Here is a 26,827-nt window from a genome sequence, read left to right on the forward strand (position 1 = left end):
TGAGAAGACTCACAAGACTCAACATAGCGTTGTCCTCATTGATAGGTTTTATTACAGCCAAAGGTACAGAGTAATAACATTGAAGGAAGAAATAGATGAGATAGATAAGGTAGAGTCTAGAAGAAACTGAGGTGTATGCTTTCAGTAGACGGTGAAGCTATGTGCGATATTCATAGTTCCTCCAGTATCAAATTTTTGAATATTAGCAAAATGTTTAATATGTATTTGGGACTTCAGGACCCAGGGTTTTGTCACATCGTATCTTTCTGTCTAATATGTACTAAAATTCCAGGCTCTCCAAAGAAAAGTTGGTTCACCATAGTGCAAACTGCTTGTACAAGTGTTAGGACTCAGTGAGTCACGTTGATCAGCTCTGAATAGAAACACTCCTAAAATGTAAGATACCAAAAATATGCAAAGGACAACACAAAAGTATGCTTTTCTAAGATGTTACCTCTTTTCTTCATCGGTAGCCTTCCAGTGGTAAAACTCTATACGTTAGATATTATATTTAGTGATAGAATTAAGTGATAGTACAGAAGTTACTTGGGGGAAAGCACTAACACTTGACACACTGAATTTGACCTCCGGGTTTTCTATCCGTATGTCATGTATATGAGGCATGCAGTAGAATCAGGACTTTGTCCTAAACGGAGAGCAAGTGCTGCTGGTGCATTGTGTTAGTAAGCCTTATGTCACTGTGATGGGTACTGAGGAAATAACCTGAAGGGGGAAAAGGTATGCCTTGGCTCATGTTTTGAGAGATTTGAGTTCAGGGTCACTTGGTTCTGTTGCTCCCAGGCTGTAGTAAGGCAGAAACTCGTGGCAGGAAGCATGGTGGTGGAGCAAAACAGCTCACCTCCTGGCAGGTAGGAAGTGAAGAGGGAGTGAGGAATACATCTCCCAGTGACTACTTTCTCCAACCAGTTCCAGCTGACTAACGCACTTCCAAAAATAGTACCACAAGCTAAGGACCAGGGCTCAACACATGAGCCTGTGAGGGACATTTCACGTTCAGGTGTGACATTCTGCTCCTTGCCCCCAAAGGTTCAATGACATTTCATGTTGTAAAATCCCAGAGTAGTAAAAGTTATGGCATTGTTTAAAAGTCTTCACCCGGAAGCAAATTTGTAGCAGTGAGTCCCTTAAAAATCACACAGTAAGCTGTATAACCTTCCCATTCCAAAGGGAGGATGAGAGCAGAGCAAAGGTGCAGCACATGAGGACAAACAGCAAGTCATGTGGCTGCACATGAGGCATCCAGGGAATGTGGTAATGGGCCCCAAATCCAAAGCTAGTCACTGCCCTCTGGCTTTGCCTGTGCTTATGTTTTGGTCAGACTGCGAGTTTTCAAACCCTTATGCTTTTCCCCTCCCAAGTCTCACAACAGCCTGACTAAAAATAGCCAGTAGTCACTATGCCACAGCTTGATTGCTGGGCTGCCTTGAAATTAGCTCCACCACATTAGTCTGTCCCTGAAAATTCTACATCCTGCAAAACTGCAGGACGTAGACAAAATATAGACAAGTGTCGCAAGACTGGCTGCTAGGTGAATTTCTGATACCACACAAATTCAGTCTTCACTAGGTGCTCCTTTATCAGTATTTTGGTTTTCTGAGCTCCTACTGAAATTAGCCACTACAGCGTGCTTACAAAATCCTAGGCGAGTAGTTTTCGACCTGTGAGCTGTGACCTCCTTTGGGAGTCTCATATCAGATAGCCTACATATTTACATTATAATTCATAACAGTAACAAAATTACAGTTCTAAAGTATCTACAAAGTAATTTGATGGTTAGTATTAAAGGGTTGCAACATTAGAATGGTTGAGAACCATTATAATAGGCTTTCTTAGCACACTTCCCAAACTTGCCCAAGTTCTTAAAAACTTTCCCCAAAGCTTTGACTTACATTACTAGTAAAACAATAGTAGCAACTGTCACTTAGCACTCAAGTTCTGTCTTAGACCTTTTGCCATAAATACAAATATCTGGAAGAAATAAATTAATAGGAAAAAATTATTTTGGCTCACAATTCCAGGGTATGTTTACTTGGCTCTGTTGCTTCCGGGCTGTGGGGAGACAAAACATTCTGCTGGGGAATATGTCGTGGGACGGAGCGGCTTACTGCATAAGGGGAAGAAAGCAGGCTGCGGCTGAGGTTGGGAGACATGGACATGACAGCCTTTACAGACATACCCCAGTGGCCTACTGCCTCCAGAGTAAAGTGCCTTCCAAAGTAGCCTCACCAGCTGAGGACTCAACGCTGAACATACAGTCCTGTCAGATCTAAGTCATAGACACGTATCAGTCTATTAAAGTTGATAGTTGAAGTCCTAATGTTATCCAGAGGTAAAATGTAGACACTAAAGAAAGACCCTGTGGTATTAGGGATATTAACTAAAGGGTAAAACTTTTAAAACCTTGTAGTTAAAGAGAAAATAAAAGTGTTCTGTACCCATATGTTCTTTAGAATAGAGTATTACAGGCCAGGGGTTGGTGCGTTAGAAGCTATATGCCAATTCTTACTTATTTGTGGAGTGCTGAGGGTAGAATTGGGTTCTGGAGCATGCTAGGCCAGTGTCCTAGTGTTGAGGTACATTTCTAGTCCCCTCTGTTTTTATAAGTACAGTATCACTGTAACAGCCACATTGCCTTCCATGGTTACAATAGAGACTGTATGACTTCTAAACCCTGAGATATGCACTGTCCCATGTTTTACCAAAACAAATAGCAAAAAAAAAAAAAAAAAAGCTTTGCTAATACCTAATACAGGTATTCTAGACTAGGAAGTAGAAGTTCTTTTATTGTTCTGCAACATTTTACTTTAAAAAGGCTCAAATCTAGAGAAAATTTCAAAGAGCGGTATTATGAGCATCTTTATCTGGATTGACTAATTAATACTTTTTCTATCTATATATTTCACTTTGCTTTTCTGCCAGTGCTTCATTTTAGATACTCTGTGTTTTTATAAGTACACTTTGATTTAGTCAGATACACTTGAGTGTCTGTTCTTAACATTGTAGACATGGGAGAAAGGACTACTGTAAGTGCAAGTACGGATGGCAACATTGGAACTACAGAGGATGGTAGTGACAGTGAGAACATTCAAGCAAATGGAATCCCGGGAACACCGATTTCTGTTGCATACACACCATCATTACCTGACGACAGATTGTCTGTCTCTTCTAATGATACTCAGGTATATATGGGGTGAGCTAGAGGGGAAGAAATGGATGGTCTGTCTGCCAGTGCCTTGAGCAAATCTGCCCAGCTGATGCTTTTGGCCAATTTCATCTTTAGGAAATAAAAGGTTGGGTTTTGAGTGGATTTCTTTCATTCTTACTGCTGTAACTTAGAGCAGTTTATTCTCTTAAAATTATTAATAGCTACATTCCAACTGTAAGTTGTGTTTCCTGTGTATTCATAACCTCTCACCCCCACTGAAGTTCCATTTAAGAGAAACATTCTTTTCACAAATTATGGTAAAATTACAGTATCATAGGACAGGGAAAAACGTAGGAATGTAGGGCATGTTATCTGAGTCTCTGCTCAGAGCTACAAAGAAATCACTATGGATAGAAGTGGCAGGACTTCCTCCTGCTTCTCTGTTTTACGTGTTTCTAGTCTTTATGTTTGCAGATGGGGGATTCTAGAGAATTTCCTGGTTAGGTTAACCTTGTCCAGTAAATGACTTTACAGATTACTCCGCACTCCACCAGAGTCGATTAAAACTGTGAGCTGGATAAATTCTAGTAGTATACCTGATGCCAAAGAAGGAATATCTTAAATAATATATTTTGAAAGTGTTAACTTAGTGTTGGATATGAGAGTAGCATATCAAAGATCAGTGTGGCAGATTCCACTTGAGGTTCTTCTTATACCAGATGGGGAGAATCCCACATCAGAGTCAGCTGGATAACATACTAAAAGGCTAAATGATTTATGTTGGGATATGTCTTTATTTTCATGGTCTATTAATTTGTTTAGGAATCTGGAAATTCTTCAGGACCTTCACCTGGTGCTAAGTTTTCCCACATTTTACAAAAGGATGCCTTTCTAGTATTCAGGTCATTGTGTAAGCTATCAATGAAACCACTGTCAGATGGACCACCAGATCCAAAGTAAGTCGTTACCATTTTGCTTAAAACTTACTGTAGATATAGTGTTGTATTTTCATTTGTTGTTCTTGTCCTGTGGATTCTTTTTTTTGAGTGTCTTTTCTTTTTTGTTGTTGTTAGTGTTTGTTTGTTTGTTTGAGATAGAGTCTTTCTGTAGTTCTGGCTGACCTGGAACTCTTCTGTAGACCAGGCTGGCCTTGAACTCACATTCAGGTGCTGGGATTAAAGTGTGCACCGCCATGCTCTGTCCTGTGGATTCTTAAAAATTTCATGGAGGGGATATTTTGCTTTAAGAAATACACACCAAAAATAGTATGGTCCCAAAGTTTTAGAATATATGCCCTGCCGTCTTTAAAAAAAGGATCTGCAGGAATATAGAATAGTGAATATGCAATAGGTGTCAATATATATTATTAAGTGAATAAATCAATGATTTTATATTTCCACATTCTGAGGAACTTTGGAACTATTAAGGTCTCTCCACTTGTGCTAAGTACTTTGATGCTTTTTTTGTTTGTTTTGTTTTGTTTGACACAAGTTGGAGCCATCTGGGAAGAGGGAGTTTCAGTTAAGGAATTGTCTCCATTAGATTGAGCTATGGGCAACACTGTAGGGCATTTTCTTGGTTGATGATAGATTTGGGGAGGCCCAGACTACTGTTGAGTGCTGCCAACTAATGGGTCCTAGATTCTAGAAGAAAGCAGGCTGAGCAAGCCATGAGGAAGAAGCCAAGGAGCAGCATTTCTCCATGACTCTGCTTTAGTCCCTGCCTCCAGGTTCCTGCCTGGATTTTCCTGCTCTGGCTTCCCTTGATGACAGACTTCTACATGGAAATGTAGGCCAAATAAATGCTTTTTTCCCCGTGTTGCTTTTGGTTAATGTTTTATCACAGCAATTGAAAACAAAATTCAGCACCTAGGAAAGTGCCATATTTTATGTATTATAATGTTCATATGTATTTATATGGTTCCAGTGCAGTTATTTCTGCTTGCAGTTAAGCCTTGGAGTGATTAAAATGCCTGTTCTTTATTGTTGCAGCAGGATATATTGCACATGATAGTTTTAGGAGACTTTCTGAAAAAAAAAAAGAAAGATGTTTGGAGACGAAATGACTTGAAGAAAAAGATATTTAAATAGGGGGAAATGTAAGCATTCCTACTTCAATTTAAAAAGTCTTTGGAGTGTTTGAATTTCTAATGCAAGTAACGTCTAGAGATGGTTACTACAAAAACTGGAGAGCTTAGTCTGCTGAGTTAAGCACTTGCTACACAAGTGTGAAGACCTGAGTTCAGATCTAGAACCCACATGAACCTTCAGAAGTTTGCCTGCTGTCCACATAGCAGCAAACAGTAAAGAGATCTTGTCACAAATAAGGTGGAAGGTGAGAACCAATACCCAAGGCTGTCCTGTGAGCCTTGTATGTATACACGCATGCCGACACAAACGTAGTTTGTTCACGCTCATCCATGAATCTATGCATACACAAAAATAGCATGTGTATGTATAAAATACACGGATAGACGTAGAACAAAAGCTTTGAAAACTTCGTAATGTTCTGCAGAAACGTTTTTCTTTGTAGCCTTGGCTGTCCTGCACTTGCTTTGTAGACCAGGCCGGCCTTGAACTCAGATCCACCTGCCTCTGCCTTCCAAGTTCTGGGATTAAAGACGTGCAGTACCACACCCAGATTTTTCTATAGTTTTATTTTGTCACATTGTTCTGCTTTAGGAAGAAGCATCTTTTAGGTATAGATGCAAAGTTTTTAAAGGTTATTAGGCCCAAATATTAAGAGTCAGAAAAATAAGTTATTGCTTCTTCAGTATTTTGAAAATAGAAACTTTATAGAAGTAGAATTAAGGTTAGAACTTATATACTAAATAAGAATGTATTTTTTTTTAAATGCAGTTCCTTATGGAAAAACAACTTTGTCAATAAAATTTGAGAATTTTGTCATTTCATTCTGAATTGATGACGATCTACTTTAACAATTTGGAGCTAGTAAGTTACAGAAGGTTCAGATTGGGTTCCCAGCAGTGGCCTCAGGCAGCTCACAACCAAATACAACTCCAGGTCAAGGGGACCTAATGCCCTCTTCTGGCTGCTGAGGGCACCTGCATGCATGTGATGCACATGAAACCATACACAGGCACAGGCGCACAAAGACAAAGTAAATCTTCGGAGAAAGCTCAATTGGTACAGAGCCTACCTTGTCAGAATGAAGACCCGAGTTTGGTCTTGTTTTTTTTTTTTTTTTTTTTTTTAAAGCAGACATGGTGGCATGTACTTACAAGCCCAGTGGTGGGTTTATAGGACCAGGCACTTCATTAGGGCTTACTGGCCAACCAGCCTAGCCTACTTGGCAAGTTCCAGGTCAGTGAGAGACAGTGCTTAAAAAAAGGTGTGGATGATACCAGAGAAATGGCATTCCACACTGTCCTTTGGTCTCTCTGAGTACACATACACATTAGTCAGGGTTATTGATGAAGATTATTTTTGCTGTGATTTACTCCCAAATGTTAGTTTCTCAAGACAAATGTAAAAATTGGGATCTTATAAAATCTGGTACTTTTGTAGTGCCACAGTTTTGTCTTTGTTTCTATTTATTTTCTTGCTCTGCTAAGCCATGGACCTATGGAGAGTTTCCAGCTTCAATAGAAATTTAAAACTACCTCATGAAAATTGCAGACATGAGATTTCCAGCTTGGTTGCTTATCAGAAGTATAATTTAGCCCGGCATGGAGGGTATACTCTTGTCATCTCATCTCTTAGAGGCTGAGGCAGGAGGATTACCATATGTTCAAGGCCAGCCTGTACTATGTAATGAGAAACATGTCTCAAAAAATGTTTATCAAATAAGACAGTCATTTGATCCTTACTTCTTTTGTTAATGTCTTACATATAACAGGTACATAATAAATATTTGAAAACAAGAACAAGTTGATCTTTTGAGCAAATAATGTCTAAAGGGCATTTTGTTCAATGATAAGAGTAGAAAGTTAAGGCATGTTTATAATAAAACTCATATATTAGAAAATGGCAGCCTGCAGGATCTAATTACTATATGAATTGAGCAAAAAGGACTATATGAAATAACTTGGAAGTGGTAGTTGTATATAGGCCTCAAAAAGCCCAACATGAGGACTTTCCAGTGGCTACTTCTCTCATTGTTTATCATTTAAAACAGCATTTTTGGGTATTAGCACTTTTGTAGCACATTCAGAGTAATAGCTATCTTAGAAACATGACTTTAATAAAAGGTTCTGGTACCATTGTCTTCAGCTTTATATCAAAGAAGGTAGTATAGTTGTGATAAATTAAGTATTCCTTGCTAGACTGAGATCAGTGAATTACTTGACACAAATCTAAACATTTTAAGGTAGAAATCAAGAACAGTGAATGTGAATGTGACTGAATACAGTATCTGGAATAAGTTTGAAAAATAATTCCTATGGCATTTGATGCTTTCCCTTTGAAATACTGCCTCCAGTTTTGAATGTCTGTCTTCTGAACCCCAGGGATAGTTTTCATTGGGAGAAAAAAAAAAGTATGTGTGTGAAAATAATTCAAATGTTAGATAATAAACAGAAGTATAACTCAGAACCTTGATTAGAAAAAGCAAAAATTTCAGCCAAAATTTTTCCAAATTTTAATTAGAGAAGTGTTTAGAATAAGTGTTTACATATGTAGAGATATTTTTTAAAGTTCTAAAAGTCTCTATGTTTATTTCAGAAGAGTAACAAGGATTTCAAATATTTATTGGGACAGTATGCTTGAAATAATCTATAATCTAGTGCAACAAAATTATTTTTATTGCTGTTTAGGAATTCTGATTAGCGTAACTAGAAAAACTTTACATTGGAACCATTACATACTAAGCATAGCAGATATACTACGTTCATGGTGATCTCTAAGAAGTACAGTTGCAGCGTTACTACCATACTTCAGAAACAAAACAGTGAGTATAGTTTTGAAAGAAAGGAACCAGGCATAAATTCACAAGTTATTTTTATCTTTTCTAGGGGAGTGGTAGGCTCATGTTTAAAATACTTTTAATTTTTACCCATTTAAGAAGCATATGGTATGCATGTATGTATATAATCCTTAATTTTAAAAAATAGAGCAAGGAGAGGCACATGGGAAAGGTTTGGAGTGAGGAAAGGGAAATGAGAAATAAGGTAGCTATAATCTCAAAAAGATAGACAGAATTAAAAAAGAAGGCATGTGGAATGAAGTTCGAGCCTGCGGTGTGCAGCCGTGGCTGTGGTCAGGCTGTTCTCACACAATGGTGACTTTGTCCATATGCTGTGCTTTGTGTTTCACCTCTCAGGTCTCACGAGTTACGGTCCAAGATTCTTTCATTGCAGTTACTTCTGTCCATTCTGCAGAATGCAGGACCTGTTTTCAGAACAAATGAGATGTTTATTAATGCTATCAAGCAGTATCTGTGTGTTGCACTCTCAAAAAACGGAGTCTCATCTGTCCCAGAGGTTTTTGAGCTTTCTCTTTCCATATTTCTTACTTTGCTGTCGAACTTCAAGACACATCTGAAGATGCAAATTGAGGTATGTTCTACATTTAGACATTAAAATTTAAGGTTACTACTGGCTATTCCTTTTGTTTTCATGTTACATTAGCAACACATGAACACCTCCCATAATGTGAAATAATGGGTATGTGTTATATGCTTCATTTCGTTTATTCATTCATTTAGCTAGCAAGTATTTATGAAGTACTAGGTATTGGTTAACAGAGTAAGAGTACAAAATGAAGGAACCACCTTTATGTTCAGGAAATTTGTACTAGTTAAAAGCAATATGATTTTCACAATAGGTTTATCACTTTATATATACAATATACTAATAATTTGGCCTGCATTCTGTCTCTGCATGTGATTGTGTGTGTGTATAGTGTGTTTTGTATGTACACAAATGTTGTTCACACCCATGTGGAATCTGTAGCAGTATGTCAGGTGTCTTCATCTGTCACACTCAGCTTATGTCCTTGAGACAGAGTATCTTACTAGACCAGAAACTTTCCATTTTCAGCCAGGTTGGCTGGTCAGCCTGCTTTAGGAATCCACCTATCTCCAGCCCTTGATGCTGAGGTTATAGGTGTATACAACCAAGCCCAGCTTTGTATGTGGTATTGGGATTTGAACTTAACTCCCCATGCTTGCTCATGTAGGTCCTCTTACCCATTGAGCCATTATCCCTGCCTGAATTTGGCTATCTTAAAAGAACAGTGTGATGCAGTACTGAGCTTTAAAGGACTTTATAGAGGTGATTGAAATATGTAGTTTCAAGTTACTTAGAAACATGTGAAAAAGTTAATTTTACTTTGCGCATTTTTTCCCAGAATGTATATTTGTATGCATCTTATTCCCAAGGTCTTCTCCAAGATGTTGAAAGTAGAGCAACACTCTTGGTTCTCAGATATTTTTAGAGACTTAAAGCTAAATTAGAGATTATTTCAACTATGTCTGCATGCATTATGCTGTTGTATCAGTTCTTTAGTTAGATTTTTGCCTTCATCTTGAGAAAATTCAGTATTTAAGAGGAACATTCTGTGTTTTCATGATTTGGTAGGTGCTTTTCCCAACTCTTTAAAATACTGCTTTGATTGTCGTAAATTTTAGAAATGCCATTTTTGTGTTGGTCAGTTTCACCTTCACATTATGTTTGATATGATACACAGTGTTTTAAAAGTGTGTGTATGTGTGCATGTGCTGTGCCTGTGGTGGCCAGAGGTTGATGTTGGTTGTCCTCCTTAGCTGTTGAGACAAGTTTTCTCACTGAACCTGGAGCTTAGAAGTTCAGCTAGATGAGTGATCAGTAAGCCTCAGGACCTTGGTGCTGGGGATCTGAAAGTGGCCTTTACCAACTAAGCCATTTCCCCAGCTGATGCATATTGTATTTTTCATTAGCTCAGTGGAGATTCCTTTTCCCTATCCTTGACATGGTTAAAATAATTGCATTATGTTTATAAATTACTCTTCTATATTTTCTTTCTTTTTTTAATTCTTTATTAATTACACTTTATTTGCTTTGTATCCCCCCTGTGGTTCCCTCCCTCCTCCTCCCCCAATTCCTCCCTTCCTCCTCCCCTCTGCACACATGCCCCTCTCCAAGTCCACTGATAGGAGAGGTCTTCTTTTCCTTCCTTCTGATTCTAGTCAATTAGGTCTCATCAGGAGTGGCTGCATTGTCTTCTTCTGTGGCCTGGTAATGCTGCTTCCCTCTCAGGGAGTTAAAGAGCAGGCCAATCAGTTCATGTCAGAGACAGTCCCTGTTCCTATTACTATGGAACCCACTTGGACACTGAATTGCCATGAGCTACATCTGTGCAGGGGTCCTAGATGTTATCTCCATGCATTAAATATTATGGGAATGCAACAGTAAGGACTTTAAATTTTCAGTCAAAAATTTGAAATTGGCACAAATTGTCTCTATTTGTTTGTTATATATCTGTGAAATAATTCTAGGCATTTAGGTTAGTTATTAATTTAAATAATTTTTTCTCACTGTCTTCAGAAACTGCAAATAAAATGGAGCTTCAAGCAAAGTATTAGAATTACTACTGGAATAACCATTTGATGATGAGATACCTCTTTTAAGATTAGATAATTTGGGGAAATTTTGAAAACTCATAAGTTGTAGGGTCTGATAGGTTGAGCCATGTGACATATAAATTCTTACAGAACTAACATAAAATTAAGTTTTGGTTGCTATTTTATTTTTACAACAACAAATTTAAAGGAAATATACTTTAGAAATTTCCTGTTGCCTCATAGATGCTAGGTTTGGTTATAAGAATTGTTACTATATTCTCATTTATTTATATTTTGTTTGTACTTTATATTTTTGTTTTGAGACATGGTCTCTGTATGTAGCTTTGCTGGCCTGGAAATCTCTGTGCAGACCAGGCAGGCTTCAGACTCAGATATCTACCTGATTCACTACTTGAGTGCTGAGATTAAAGGCATGTGCCACCATGCCCATTAAGAAAAATTTTAAGATCATTTTGTAAAATTTCCTATTATCTCTTAAAAGGCAGTAACAAGGAAAAATGATGTAAGTATAGATATGTTTTTGGAACTACTAAACTTACTCAAATTCAAGATAAGTTGTATATTCCATTTGGAAGATATTACAAAATGCATGAAAAAAATGTGAAAAATAAAATTAGGATCATTGTATATAAAGATTTCATTTATCAGACTGTTCAAAGTTTTTGTAATATTATTTTTTTCCTGAGGCATTCTGTATTTTTAAAAGTTTATATGTAACTTTCAAAGAACATTTATATGAAGATAGTATGCTTATGTTAGAGCTAATAGTATACATTTTTTTATTATACATTTTTGCCCTGTAGCTGTTCAGGAAATTTAAAGGTGTGACTTTCTTAAAAGACCTTTTTCAGACATAGGGTATTCCAGTAATAGTAATTGTCTGTTTGTTCAATTGTGTAAACTATAGATAGTGACTGGTTTTTCCTACTTCTACAAATCTGTGTTTTGTAATCAGTTTTTATACTGTTTTATAAATCAGTATTTCAAACTTTCACAACACTGTCAACATCTAGAAAGATAGATTTTTGTCCTTAAGCAGTTGTGAGCAAACAATTTATATATAAATGTTTATCTTAATCATATGTATATTTAAACAATAGTACTTAGAAACTGAAGGAAAGAATGCTTGCTTTTCATTCATAGTTTACTATAACCCTACCGAAGTACCTGTGCCTACTGGGATCCTCTTCAAGCTCTTAGACCTTTAAGTTGTATTGGAAAATATACCTTTATCCCTATGTTTCATTGATTCTTCTTTTAACACTTGTTTTCTTATCCTGATGTATCAAAAACTCAGTTTGAAATGGCGATGATGTCATTGGAAGGAATATATCATATGATATAATTGAAACTGAACAATTTTTTTTTTTTAAGATGAAAAGTTGTATTTGCCTCCTGTATCCCTGTGCACTTGTTACTGCATTCTGGGAAGATATGATACAGTGTTTGGGAACTGTAGCAGTGGCCGTGGATATTTGTTGAATGCTTGCATAAAAGACATGTGTTGTATGCACGGTCTTATGGAGAAAGCTGTGATTCATATCTTTGTAGTGCTTAATGTCCACAGAAAATACATAAGAAAGCAATAACTATTTTGAGTTCTGCAAAATAAGAACATGTTAAGGGGCTATCTAACTCTTGAGAGAGAAAGATGTTACTTTTATTATAAATGTTATTGTTTCTGGAGTTCCAAAACATAGTAATCATGCTGATGTGTTTGATTTTAGCTAGCCTTAGGTCACAGTTACGTTCCCAAAATGATTTGAATTTTAATATTCTTTAGTTTTCTGATTGAAAATTTCTTCATTAAATTAATTATACTTCATAGTATTCAGCATAAAGAATAATGAGAGATAATATTTTGAGTAATACTTTATTTTTATGACTTATTTAAAAATATAACAGCATATGAAAACTAGATATATTTTAGAATAACAATTACATTGGAATCTAGAGCACTTAGGACTGCTCTGTACTAGAGCATCCAAAATGATAACTGGTGGATAAGAAACAGTTTAGTTACTTTATAGTCATGTTTAAGAAATTATTACACAGAAGAACTTCATATCATTGCGTATTTCATTTGTCAAAGCTCTGTGATAACAAATCTGGTGTTCAGAGGTAGAAATCAAAGTTGTACTCCAAAGGAGCCTAGGTCCTTATCTCTGCTCTAGAGCTTTGAGACATTTGAAGGGCAATGCATCTGTTGTTAAATAGTACTTTAAATGGATGTTTTCTTCTGGTCACAGGTGTTCTTTAAAGAAATTTTCCTATACATTTTGGAAACTTCTACAAGCTCATTTGACCATAAGTGGATGGTTATTCAGACACTGACAAGGATTTGTGCAGGTACTTGGAATTAATCTTTATTATTTCCTGCAATGAAATGTGCTCATATTCTAGATGATCATATTCTAAGATTACTGTATTATCACAGATGCTCAGAGTGTGGTGGATATTTATGTAAATTATGACTGTGACTTAAATGCAGCAAACATATTTGAAAGACTAGTAAATGACCTGTCAAAAATTGCCCAAGGAAGGGGCAGCCAAGAACTTGGTATGAGTAATGTTCAGGTAAGAACTTAATTTTTTTTTTTTTAATTTAAATTTTTTCCAAGAATGAAACATGCATTTTCTTAAAAGATCTTTTTTTTTTTATTCTATTTATGAACTCTTCTAGGAATTGAGCCTGCGGAAAAAAGGGTTAGAATGTTTAGTTTCAATTTTGAAGTGTATGGTTGAATGGAGTAAGGACCAATATGTGAATCCCAACTCTCAAACTACCCTTGGTAAGATAACGTTTTGAGTTTAATTCTCCATTATTTTAAGTCAGTGATATGTTAAGATGTTAATGTAGTGATAAGACTACATTAAAGATGTCTTTAATGTAGTCTTATGTTGTGTTTAAGTCTTTGTAAATATTAAACTTATTTTCAACTTACACTTAAGTTTTCTAGTTTAGTTAGCCTAGCAATATAAAGGGACTACTATAATCTTCTGTGTTGACATTTCTTCTTGCAGGTCAGGAAAAACCCTCAGAACAAGAAATAAGTGAAATCAAACACCCTGAGACTATAAACAGATATGGAAGTTTAAACTCCTTAGAATCCACATCATCATCAGGAATTGGCAGCTACAGTACACAGATGTCTGGCACTGATAATCCAGAACAATTTGAGGTCCTAAAGCAGCAAAAAGAAATAATAGAACAAGGGATTGATTTGTAAGTGTTGGGTTTGAAAAAAAAAGTCACAGAATGTCCCTCAGCCACAAATGTATCAACTCTGCCCCCAGTTTTTCTGTTGTTTTTCATTTATTCTTTATTCTCTGGGATCTAAAAATTAAATGGCTCTGTATTTAGTTCTTCTTCATTGAAGTCTAGTCTAAGCAGAGCTGTAAGATGCCCAGCCTGTGGTTTCCTCTGAGTTAATTTTACACCATGTGCAGTTGATGAACAGAGAATCTTCAGTTTTACACTTTTATTTATATCTGATGTTGTAATCATGTGACAAAAATGTAAAATTTGAAAATTCCAATATTTAGTGTTGCTCCTTTTAGGTTTCTGTTTCAAGTTTAGTTACACAATTCATTTTTGCTAGGAATTTTAATTTTATTTTTATTTTTTAATATTAAGTAGTCATTTTCTATCTCAGCCAGGCTATTCTCCCAGACTCTGATCTTGTGAAGTCAATTTTCCTGCTAAATTTTGTGAAACAGCATACAAAAGCTCTATAAAAACATTCCTTTTTAATTTTTCTTGTTTACCATACAAAGTAATGGGTTTCTTTCTTTTTTAAGTTAAAATATAATTACATCATTTCCCACCTTCTCTTCCTCTTTAAACCCCTCTCGTGTACCTACCCCCCCTTGCAACTTCTCAGATTCATGGCTCCTTTTCTTTTTAAATTTCTGATATGTGCATGCATATATTCATATCCACCATACATACATGCATATATGCCTGAATGTCCACGTAGTATTGGTTATATGTAGATGATTTCAGGCCTGCCCACTTGGTAGTATTGGATAACCATTTAGAGGGCTTATTCCTGGGAGAATTATTTCTCCCACTTTCAGCATTCTTAGTTGCCTATAGTTCTTTATCTGTGGATGAGGCCCCATGAAATCTCCCCTTGCTATGTTAATATGTCTATTGCTATCCAGAGTTTCATTAGGTCATTTCATATGCACTTGTACACACACTCATATATACTCATAGTTGTACTTTGCTCGTATTCGTGGCCTTACTTCCTGCCTTGTTCCCCCTTTCATTGGTCCCTTTCCTTTCTGCAAATTTCTTTCACACATGCACACATTCATATAGAGAAACTCTTATTTAGAATCTCCATTATGGAGAAATGTGATATTTGTCTTCTATTTTCTCTATTTCCCTATTATAATGTTGTCTTTGTAGACTGTTCTGGGTTTATTTGTTTCTTGAGTGTGTTTAATCTTTTCTTCAGACTGAACTCTTTGTTTCAGTATGCTCTGTAGAATTGACGTAAATTCTTTAAGTCTGTTTTCAGCATGATTTTCTTCCTACTGACTGTCTTAAGTCCAACTAGACAGCTGTTAGTTATGAGTCAGAATATGAGTGTCATCGTTCTCTTCACAGGGTTAGGGAAGCATGCTGGTCATTGTAGTTCATAGACAGGAGTTGAGCGGGATAGGACTTTTGGTTGATTCCCTCCATACCTTGGCAGGCGTGGTGCTTTCTGGTATCGTGACAGCTTGTTCTGAGAGAGAAGGCTTTCGGGAGCAATCTAGCTTGGATCCTCATGTTGTATGCATAGTGCATGGAGTCTTCAACAGTGATTTGCCTTCAACCTCTGGGAGGCAACCAAGCACAACAGCAATGGCCTGTAATGTTTTGAGAGCCTCTTGGACTTCTCTGACCAACAATTTGAAAGAGTTTTGTTTATCTGTAGCTCTTAGGGGGGCAGAGTCAGGCCAGGTGGGAAATTTTTATTCAAATATGTATGTATATGTAGACACACAGATATATGTATGATGTATAATTTTAGGTAAATAAATAATGTGATTCCTTAAGGCTATTTCAGAAATTGTTTCTGACATTTTACTTTCCTCCCTTCATCTCCACATTTTCTTTGTTGTTGTTGCTGATAGTCATCTTGACTGCTGTAGCTAGTACCTTAACAAATGTGTACATATGTATAATTCTTTCTGTGGTGTGCTTACTTCAGTTCCTTCAGGTATCTACCCAAGAATGGTATAGGATTATATCTTACTTCTATTTTTTTTTGTTGTTGTTTTTTACATTTCCTCCATATTTTTTGTAGTGAGTAGACTAACTTACATTCCCACAACTATGAATAAGTATTCTTTTTCCATCTGCTTCCTCATGAGTCTTTGTTGTCCGTTGTTATCTTGGTGTTAGTCATTCTTACTGCTAAAGTGTAATCTCATTGTAGTTTTGTGTTTACATGATAGCTAAGTTAAACACATGTTTATTTATATATGAGTCATTTTGTATTTCATTTAAATTTTATTTATTCTGTGTGTATTATGTATGTGTCTGTGTGGGGGCATATACCTGCCATGGTGTGCAAGTGGAGGTCAGAAGGTAACTTTCAGGAAAAGCTCTCTTCTTCCATTGTGGACCAGTGATCAGACTTGGGTAGTGAGCTTTATGCAGCAAGACATTTTTACCTGCTGGACCATCTTGCTGATCCTGTATTTCTTCTTAATTTCTTTATGTGTTTGTTGATTGGAAGATGTGTGTGTGTGTGTGTGTGTGTGTGTGTGTGTGTGTGTGTGTGTGTGTGTTTTAATTTTTTTGTTTTTAAAAATAAATTCTAGATATTAATTCCCTATCAGATGTATAGTTGACAAAGATTTTTTTCCCCAAATTGTAGGCTGTCCGTTCCTTGGCTTATTGTTTTTTTTATCATGCACAAGCCTTTTAGGTTTATGTAGTATTATTTGTCATTTCTTAGGATTCCTGCCTGAACTTTTGCAGTTCTTTTTAGAAAGTTCATGCCTGTGTCTTTAAGTATTTTCTTCTAACAGTTCCAACATTTAGCGCTTTGGGTTAGTGCTAAGTCAGTAAAGTGCTCACTCTACATACATGAAGACATGAGTGCAATCCCCAGAACATAGTAGAAGATAGATAGATTAGATAGATAGATCATAGATAGATAGATAGATAGATAGATAGATAGATAGATAGATCACGCATACATACATACAAATTGATTTTTTTAAAGCTAGTCATGGTGGGTTACTTTTAAACCCAGTACTTGAGGGCCTGAACCAGACAACTCTCTGTAAATTTAATGGGAAACCAGCTTTGCCTTCTTTGTGAGTTCTAGGTGATTGAGTGACCCCGTCTCAAAAACCAATATGGGCAGAGCCTTAGGAAACAACACTTGAGGTTGACTTCTGGCCTTCATACTCAGGCACACACATAGAAATTGATCTATTTTGAATTGATTTTTATATAGGATGAGAGATAGGGATGTAGTTTGTTGAATTATTTGTTTTTTTCAGTCTACATATGGATGTCCAATTTTCTCAGAATCACTTGTTTTGGAGAGGGTTTTGTTGTTTTGTTCTATATTTTGGAATTTGTGGTCAAAAGGTGCTGAGCTGGGTTGTGTTGTTGCATGCCTGTATTCCTAATTCTTGTAAGGCAGAAGCAGAAATATCAAGGGTTACAGGCCAGCTAATAGATGTGCTACCTCTTGCTGTGTGAACTTCTCTAAGGGAGATGTAAATAAACATACAGTCATCTGAGCAGGGGGTCTAGGTCCTCTCCATGCATGGTCCTCCATTGGTGCATCAGTCTCTGCAGGACCCTCTGGGTTCAGATCTTTTTGTTGCTCTCCTTGTGGGGCTCCTGTCCCCTCCATGTGAAATTTGCAGGCAAATGATGGAACTAAAAGAGATCATCCTGAGTGAGGTAACCCAGAAACAGAAAGACAGGCATGGTATACACTCACTAATAAGGTAATATTAGTGTATAATATAGGATAACCATCTGCAAGACCTAAAGAACTTAAATACTAAGGAGGACCCTAGGGATGATGCTTAAATCTCATTTAGAATGGCAAACAGGATAAACACCAGAAGTGGTGAAAGAGAAGAAACAGGATGGGAGTCTACTATAGAAGGTCTCTGAAAGGCTCCACCCAAAGGGATCAAAGCCGATGCTGAGAGACTCAGGGCCAAACTTTGGGCAGAGCACAGGAAGTCTTATTGAGGAAGAGAGGGGTGGGATTAGAGGTAGATGATTTTTTAAGTGAAGAAGTAACATTTGAGTTGGCTCTTAAAGCATGAGGGAGAGTTCCCCTGTGAGAAGAGGCTGCAAAAGGCATTCAGAATAGTCTCTCCAAACACACAGTAAGTTTAGAGAAATCAGTAGGATAAATAGGAATACATGAGTGAAAGGGGTAAACTGGAACTGTACTGAGAAAAGCTTTATGTGCTAATCTAATCTGTTTAGGCAACTGTGCCAAAGTCCTTTCTTCAGTTGTCACTTCTGCAACACTGTCACTAGTCCACTAGTTGGCCACTGTTGATAGGAATCGGAAAGTACAGTGTGCTACAGGGAATGCCTGTGAAGTGACCCATGTCTGTGTTAATGATACACTTCCTTTTGAGACTCTCTTCTAAGAAGAAAAAGCAAACCTTATGCCGTGTCATGATTCTGTGTACACATATGTTGGTTTCTGTTTTCTATGTGCTATTAAGAAAGTAATTTACCATACTGTGAAGTATTCTCAGGGAGTATGAGTAGTTTTCTCTTTTTAACCTTTCTATTAACTTCATCTAGGTTTAATAAGAAACCAAAGAGAGGAATACAGTACCTCCAAGAGCAAGGCATGCTTGGCACCACACCTGAAGATATAGCTCAGTTCTTACATCAAGAAGAAAGATTAGACTCTGTAAGAATGCTATTTTGTTTCATTCTAACCCTCTGTCTACAACTTATATGTGTATTTAAAACAAGTAACTTGTAGCTTCAGACTGGAACTTGTATAACCATGTAGTCAAAACTTGCAGTTCTTAGGATTTTCTGCTTTATAAATAGTTACGTTACAAGTGGAACATGCTGTTGAGTATTAATGTCTCTCCTTTGTTTTTACGTTAGACTCAGGTGGGTGAGTTCCTGGGAGATAATGATAAATTCAATAAAGAAGTCATGTATGCATACGTAGACCAACATGACTTTTCTGGAAAAGACTTTGTTTCAGCCCTTCGTCTGTTTCTGGAAGGATTCCGTCTTCCAGGGGAAGCTCAGAAAATTGATCGATTAATGGAAAAATTTGCTGCAAGATACTTAGAATGCAACCAAGGGTAAGTAAGACTCATACTTTTTGACTGTCAGTTATATCCATGATAGTCAGATTTAATCCCCTTCCTTCAGAGTTTGTTATCTACTGTTTGGAAGTGTGGACACATTAGTCTATACTTACAGTACATGATAGAGGGCTAATCCTGAGGGAGAGCTTTAAAATGGTGTTTGAAATGACTTGTTTATATGAAACAAAGCTTATAATGTGATACACTTTTTTTTCAGACAAACCCTTTTTGCTAGTGCAGATACTGCTTATGTTTTGGCCTACTCAATTATTATGTTGACCACAGACCTTCACAGTCCACAGGTATGTTCTCTTCTACATCAATTTTCACAGTAAGTAGTGAAGATTAAATGTTTCTTTTGAGTCCATTAAGTACTAGTTGCAATGTAAATTTATGTGGCCAAACCAATTGCCAAAATTGAAATGGTGTCCACTTGATATTAATTCTAGTAACACTTATAAGTATTTGTCAGTCTTACGATTGACCATTGTACAATGGTTAAAACTAAACTAAAAAGATGTTTTAGGTCTTCTGAATATTCTTTCCATATTTTTTTATTCTATATATAATGTCTTTTTAAAAAGACATTCAAAGTTTGAACCGCAGTGAGATTAAGTGTTAGAGGTTATGTAGTATAGTACTAGTAGAATTGCCCCTCACAGTTAGTTAACAGTGGTCAGCCTTTATGTAGACACACGCATCCCAGACAGTGTTGTCACGTCTCAGTTACATAGCGCGTCCTTTGTTTTTCAAAATGTGTCTCTAAGAGCGAAAAACTCTAATAAAGCATGAGCTACCACCACAACTGAAACATTCAACAAACATTTTAACTACAGATGTGTAAGGAGTGTTCCAAGCCAGTGACTTCTTAATACTCACAACTCCTTAGTATAATTAAAGAACTGTTACTTAATTTCTGATTCCTTCTTTAAAATATTGCCTTTGAAGTTTGGGGTACTTTTTGCTTGACTTCTAAAAAGCACATTTTGTTATTATTCAGTAATTTCTGAAGGTCTGGAGACATGATGACTCAGCAGTTAAGAGGGCACACTGCTCTTGTGGAGCTGGGTCCTAGAACCTCTGTCAGGCAGCACACAACTGTCTGTAACTCCAGGTCCAAGGGATTCAGTGCCCTCTCCTGGCCTCCTGCACTCATACCCACATATAAGGCATAGGAATACGCTCATATTAAAAAATAATCAAATAAATCTCTGAAAAGTTCTGAATATACACATTTAAGGTACATCATCTTGAAGACAGTGTCTTGCCTTTAGGACAAAAGATATCACACTGCCTCTGATTGGCACGGCAGCAAAACATTTTGCCATAATAACTATTTCCAGGTGATTTTAATTTTCTTTACTTCAAATTATGATCACCTGATTTTGTTTTTCCTGTTATTTTTCTCTTTTATAAGCATCTGTCTTTTAGAATTTAGTTTTTTTTTTAAGCCATGACTTGAGATCAATTTTTAAATTTATGATATTCTTTGGTATTATTATCTTAAATGACCAGTTCAGTTTAAAAATTCATGATATATTTTTACAAGAAAGCATTCCTGTTTAACTTTCTAGCATGTTAGACTACATGCAGAGTAATGTAAACTTAGATTGATATATTTGCCTTAATTAATCTTTTATTATATCATACTATATGTGATCTGGGCTTTCCTACATTATGTCTGTAAGCTGGTGCTGACTTACTGTTCTGTGTGCCTTAATGTGCACTTATAAGAACCTTCCTTTAGAATCCTGGTAATTCTTGCTTTCAGGTGGTAGAAATGTGTTTAGTTAAATATCTCCTCAGAAATACCATAAGACAACTGGGTTTCATCTGTCTGATTTGCTGGATATAGAGTGTTACTTTGCTATGTTAATTTTATGTGTAGCAATGTTGCTACCATCTTACAAATTATCAAGTTGTATTCCGTTGCTTTATTAAATGGAATATCTTGTTGAGGATGCTTAAACAAGACAGAACATTCTAAAGATGCTTCGTCCAGGTCCCTAATATAATGCAGTTGCTGTTATAACTCAGAAAATGTTAGGTGGTTTTAAGTAATACTCAATCATTGTTATTTTTGCATCTAGTTTTTTTTTAGAATGAAATTTCATTTCATTTGCAAATAGTTCATTCTAAACTACAAATTGAATCCTTTGGGTTTCTTTTTTTTTTTTTTTGCAGTATATGACTGTATTAATACCAAACTAGACATCAAAGATTGTAACACAAACTTAAAACATGAGTTAATTTTTTTTATCACTGTTATTTAAAGCTTGATTTTTTTTTATAAAACATTAGAACAGGAGTTCTTTATTACAGAATTTAATTTTTTATTTTTTTATTTTTTATTTTTTATTTTTTTTTTATCAGTTACATTTTATTAACTCTGTATCCCAGCCGAGTCCCGATCCCTCATTCCCTCCCAGTCCCTCCCTCCCTCCCTCATCTCCACCGTGCCCCTTTCCAAGTCCACTGATAGGGGGGGACCTCCTCCCCATTCATCTGATCCTGTTTTATCAGGTATCTTTAGGACTGGCTGCAAAGCCCTCCTCTGTGGCCTAACAGGACTGCTCCTCCCTTCGGGGGTGGGGAGACCAAAGAGCCAGTCATTGAGTTCCTGTTAGAAATAGTCCCTGTTCCCCTCACTTTGGGAAACCAATTGGTTTAAACAGTATCAATTGCTTTGAGTTCAGGGTATATACAGTAATTATTTTATTTTACTATATATACCCTGAACTTTTTTGGTGTTTCTGATCGTTTGTATGGGTCTGGTAAAGGCCTTGTTCACCTTGGACAAAATCAAGTCACTTTATTCTTTGTCCTTCCTCTTGAGATTTTCCTTTTCACACTAGAGTGCATACACACTGGAGCATATGCCAGAGAGTATCTTTACTACGTTGCCTTTGTTTTCCATGACTTTCATTTTTATATATGTTTTGTTGAATATTTTTCATTTCTGGATTTCAGAATACTTATAAAATAGTTTTTTAACCAGGTATTCTAATTCTTAAAAATGAGTGAAATTTTTATGTTGGTTTTTAAAAATGATTGTGTGTGTGTGGTTTTTTTTTTTTATATCTAGGTTAAAAACAAAATGACAAAGGAACAGTACATTAAAATGAATCGAGGTATTAATGACAGTAAAGATCTCCCTGAAGAATATCTATCAGCTATTTATAATGAAATAGCTGGGAAAAAAATATCAATGAAAGAAACAAAAGAACTAACAATCCCTACAAAATCAACTAAACAGAGTAAGTACCAGATTAAGTCTCTTCATTCAAGGGGGAGACGTGCCTGTGTGGTTTTGTGTGTTCTGCTTTTGAGTTTGTTTTACTGCTGGCTCCCCTGTGTTTCTCAAGCTGATCTAGAACCTTTCTGTCTCAAATTTTAAAAATCGGAAGGTATGTGCTTAAGAGGTTTTTGTTTTGTTTGCTTTCTTTGTTCCTAATTTAAAACAAAAAGAAACCATGTAGAACTTTTTAAATGGTGATAGGATTTTTTAAGGTCCTGAAGAAAACACCTGACTAGTGATTAATAAGTTATGTACATGTGTTAGGAGTGTTTAAATATCAATTTGTGCATTTAGCAGTTCATTTCAGCAGGAATTTGAAAATTAAAGAAATTAGTTAGAAAGTACTGGAGAAATGGCTCAGAAGTTATGCATTTGCTGCTTTTCCAAAACACCTAAGTTTGAGTCTCAGCACCCATGCAGCTTCTTAACCATCTATATCTCCAGTTCCAGAGGATCTGACTGACATTCTTTTCTGGCTTCCTAAGATACCAGGCATGCATGTGGTACATAGTCATGCATACAGGCAAAATAAAATTAAAATAAAAGACTTCTGCTTTCTCATCATCTACAAGTAACAAGTAACATAATTCTGTCTTTTTTTTTTTTTTTTTTTTTTTTTTCTACTACACATGCTATTGAGTCCTCTGAACAGTTCTAGGAGCCAGCTGTGGACCCAGCAGTACTCTAGATACTATCTATAAATTTAGACACTGGGGATTCATTACAACTTAGAGCTGACTACATGATGGACCTTCCTGGGCCTATGAGTATGCAATGGCTTTAGAATATGACTTGGTTATAAAGAAGATTCTTGCCTTTCTAAGCACTTATACTTGGAAGTGAAATCTCAATTTGAACAGATTATTGGTAGAAAAATATTTTTAACAGTGAGACAACTCATAGGTTTATAGGCTAAGTTTGAAACTGAAATTTTAGAATTAGAGCCCAGGGCATTGGGGAGATACTATCTGTGTAATATAATTGCCTTATCACTTACCTTTTTTAATAGTTAGAAAGAATCTTAATAAATTCTCTCTACTTTATAGACAAAGAAACTTAGTCTTTCTCTAGTAGTCCTGTTCAACTCAAATAATCCTAACCTTCTCTGCCTTATCTTGTCTACTTTTAACATTTATTTATGTGTAAAAATAGAGAAAAAAGTGATGTTGAATGTGGGCAGAGAAAAACTGAAGTCTGACTATGCAATATAAAAGCATCTATTCAATGACAGGTCCTTGTAAAACACAAGAGATCAAGTGGGAAAGATAGATATGGAACTATATATCATTGAGTCTTAGTCTACCGCAGTATCACTTAGCAATTTATTTGGTGGTGCTACTTCAGCTCTCCTTACAGCATTATATATATTAATTAAGCTGTTAGCTTTACACTTAAGCAAATGCTTGTCTTCTGATTTAATTTCATTTTGCCTTTATTATAGTATCCCCATATCATATATTTTTCTGTCTTCATTTAATATAGGATATTTGAAGTCAGTGAGAAAATAGATATGGGAAGAAAGTGGTGGTATGCTAGGAATGCTAAAATTACTTCTGTCAGTCTTTTTTGTTTTGCTAAGGACAAACGCCACTGTCTTTATCTCTCTTCTCTGTGCCATGCTTGGTTGGTGTCCTTGATACTTTTGAGTTTTGTACTCTTCGAGATTTTTTAACAGATTTTTATTTACTCCTGACTAGTAGAGTATTACAGCAATGTGCTGTTCACCCTGTTAAAGTGAAAATCAAGGAGAGATTTATCTCATGGTATAATACTTCCCTAGCAGGACCAGGGCCCTAAGTCCCCTGGCACAACCATCAATCAATGAATAGGTACATAAGTAAATTTAGTAACTCTGTTGGTGTTTAGTATGTTTACAGTGTTATGCAACCGTCACCTTTGGCTAAGCCTAAAACACTTGGTTACTCCAAAATAAAACCCTGCACTAATAGGTAGTTACTACCAATCCCCTTTGCCTTTGCCTTTGCCATGGCAAACACTAGTCTACTCTGTTTTCTGGATTTGCCTGTTTCATGTGTATAGACTCAATATGTGATCATTTCTGTCTGGCTTTTTAGTGCTATTATTAATTATAATTAGTATTAATTACTGGCATTTACTGTAAAGTGTCATCTTAAAGTATTTTCTATTTTAAATGGTAATATTTGTTATTTCAGATGTAGCCAGTGAAAAACAAAGACGACTTCTGTATAACTTAGAAATGGAACAGATGGCCAAGACAGCTAAAGCACTCATGGAAGCTGTGAGCCATGTTCAGGCACCTTTTACAAGTGCAACACACTTGGAGCACGTGAGGCCTATGTTTAAGGTTAGAATTACTAGTAACTTTGTCACAGTATATATTTATATATAATTTTACTTAGTATATTTTTAAGTATAGTAATAGAGCCTATTTGATATAGAAGAAAGTCTCTGTTTATTTAGAGTTTAATTAATACAAATTATTTCTGTATTAAAGTGAAAGACAGTATGCAGTGTAAGTAATTGGTAAAAGTGTAATTTCAGGAATTAGAAATAGAAGAAAACTAATTTTTTCCATCTCCCAAAAGCTATCAGTTGTGACTAGCTTCTTGGCTAGGTAGGACTTCATGGCCACTACTCTTTCACTGTACCACATTTTGTCTGGCTTGAGTTTGTGCACGTTTTGTGTGTGCTGTCACAGTTCTGTAAATTCATATGTGCACCTGCACTATTGTGTCTAGAAAACACTGTTCTTAGTAAGATCTGGAGAGGACAGGAACTCCACAAGGAGAGCAACAGAACCAGAAAATTTGAACACAGGGGTCTTTCCAGAGACTCATACTCCAACCAAGTACCATGCATGGAGATAACCTAGAATCCCTGAACGTAGCCCATGGCAGCTCAGTATCTAAGTGGGTTCCCTGGTAATGGGAAGAGGGACTATCTCTGACGTAAACTCAGTGGCTGGCTGTTTGATCACCTCCCCCTGAGGGGAGAACAGCCTTGCCAGGCCACAGAAGATGACAATGCAGCCACTCTTGATGAGATCTGATAGACTAAGATCAGAAGGAAGGAAAAGAAGACCTCCCCTATCAGTGGACTTGGGGAGGGGCATGTGTGCAGAAGGGGAAGGAAGGGAGGGGCTGGGAGGGGAGGAGGGAGGGGCTTATGGGGGGATACAAAGTGAATATAGTGTAATTAATAAAAGTAAAAAAAAGAAAGAAAACACTGTCCTTGAAGTCATCCACCTCTTCTGGCTCACTCTTTCCTCTCTTCCATATACATCCCTGTCTTGTGGGAGGGAACTGTCATATAGACCTTCCATTTAAAGCTGAGCATTTCCAAATCTCTTATATTCTGCCTGTTGTCTAGTTGCGAATCAGTATTCTGCAAAAAGAAGCTTCTCTGATGAAGATTGAGTGATGCACTTCTATGTAGATATAAAAATATGTCATCAGGAGTCACTTTGTTGATATGTTCATTTAGCAGAGTAAAGGTAGAAGGTTTCTCCCTAAGGCCCATGATCTGTCTAGTCCCAGGTGTGCATTACATCTCATGGAATTGGCCTTAAATCCATTTTTTAAAGTGGTTGGTTGCTCTCATAAGATCTATGTCACTATTGCACTAGTGAGCATAACTTGCCAGGCAGGGACACTATTGTAGCTGGGTAAGATGATTGATTTTCTCTTCTAGTAGCCTCTCTAGCACCTTCCAGATGTATAAACACTAGCCCATAGAGTTGAAGCTTCCAGTTGAGAACCAGCTAGATTTCTCCTTTTCTGTGATTACGTGTGTTATGTCTTCAGTGATAGGGTCTTAACTGTCAAGTTGTGGAAGGTAACCAGTGGTTTTGTCAGTAGCTTGTAATATTAGGTGTGGGAGCTGTAGGAATCCTGTGGGATCACATAGGCCAGCATATGAGACATGTGGTGTCTAATTGGGGTATTGTCCCCCATTATTATGGTAACTGCATTTAAACTCATTTTACATATAAACTACATATATATATATGTAGTTGTTTTCCATGTAGCTTTTCAAAGGACCTTTCGTGCTAGATATCCCCTCCATTTTTCCTTTGTACTTTGTCCTCTCTCCACCTCCCATATAATTTTCCTGTTCTGTCTGTTTTGTTTTGTTTTGTTTTGTTTTGTTTTGTTTTGTTTTGTTTTTGTAAGGCTAAACTATTTCCCATTCCTTGGCTTTTTCTCCCCACTGCTCCCTTACAGCTAACTAACCTCTGACGGTTGGTTTTTCTAAATGAAACACATCTAAAATATAAGCCTAACATCCCATATGAGACAAAACGTGCACACATTTGTCCTTGTAAGTCAGGGTTACATCACTCAGGATGATTGTTTCTAATTCCATCTTTCTTCCTGTAAAATTCATTCTTTCTTTCCCCCCACCCCCAAGAAGGGTTTCTCCGCAACAGAGCCCTGGCTGTTCTGGACTCCCTTTTTAGACTAGTAGACTAGGCTGGTCTCGTACTCACAGAGACTGCCTCCGCCTCCTGAGTGCTGGGGTTAAAGGCATGC

General features: G+C 36.5%; 1 protein-coding gene across 2 annotated transcripts in view; it reads left to right on the forward strand.

Annotated features, from left to right (window-relative positions):
* The window catches only part of Arfgef1 (ADP ribosylation factor guanine nucleotide exchange factor 1), a 97,522-nt gene that overhangs the window by 30,346 nt on the left and 40,349 nt on the right, over positions 1 to 26,827 (forward strand). For both annotated transcript variants that reach the window (XM_021644436.2, XM_021644437.2), the window contains 12 exons: positions 3,025 to 3,200; positions 3,989 to 4,122; positions 8,447 to 8,681; positions 12,937 to 13,036; positions 13,125 to 13,264; positions 13,371 to 13,479; positions 13,712 to 13,913; positions 18,486 to 18,597; positions 18,804 to 19,009; positions 19,233 to 19,317; positions 22,101 to 22,272; positions 24,488 to 24,639. In XM_021644436.2, the coding sequence (XP_021500111.1) occupies positions 3,025 to 3,200; positions 3,989 to 4,122; positions 8,447 to 8,681; positions 12,937 to 13,036; positions 13,125 to 13,264; positions 13,371 to 13,479; positions 13,712 to 13,913; positions 18,486 to 18,597; positions 18,804 to 19,009; positions 19,233 to 19,317; positions 22,101 to 22,272; positions 24,488 to 24,639 (1,823 nt within the window). The remainder of the gene's footprint in view (positions 1 to 3,024; positions 3,201 to 3,988; positions 4,123 to 8,446; positions 8,682 to 12,936; positions 13,037 to 13,124; positions 13,265 to 13,370; positions 13,480 to 13,711; positions 13,914 to 18,485; positions 18,598 to 18,803; positions 19,010 to 19,232; positions 19,318 to 22,100; positions 22,273 to 24,487; positions 24,640 to 26,827) is intronic.

This window comes from Meriones unguiculatus, chromosome 6 (genome assembly GCF_030254825.1).
Source record: "Meriones unguiculatus strain TT.TT164.6M chromosome 6, Bangor_MerUng_6.1, whole genome shotgun sequence".
NCBI lineage: Eukaryota > Metazoa > Chordata > Mammalia > Rodentia > Muridae > Meriones > Meriones unguiculatus.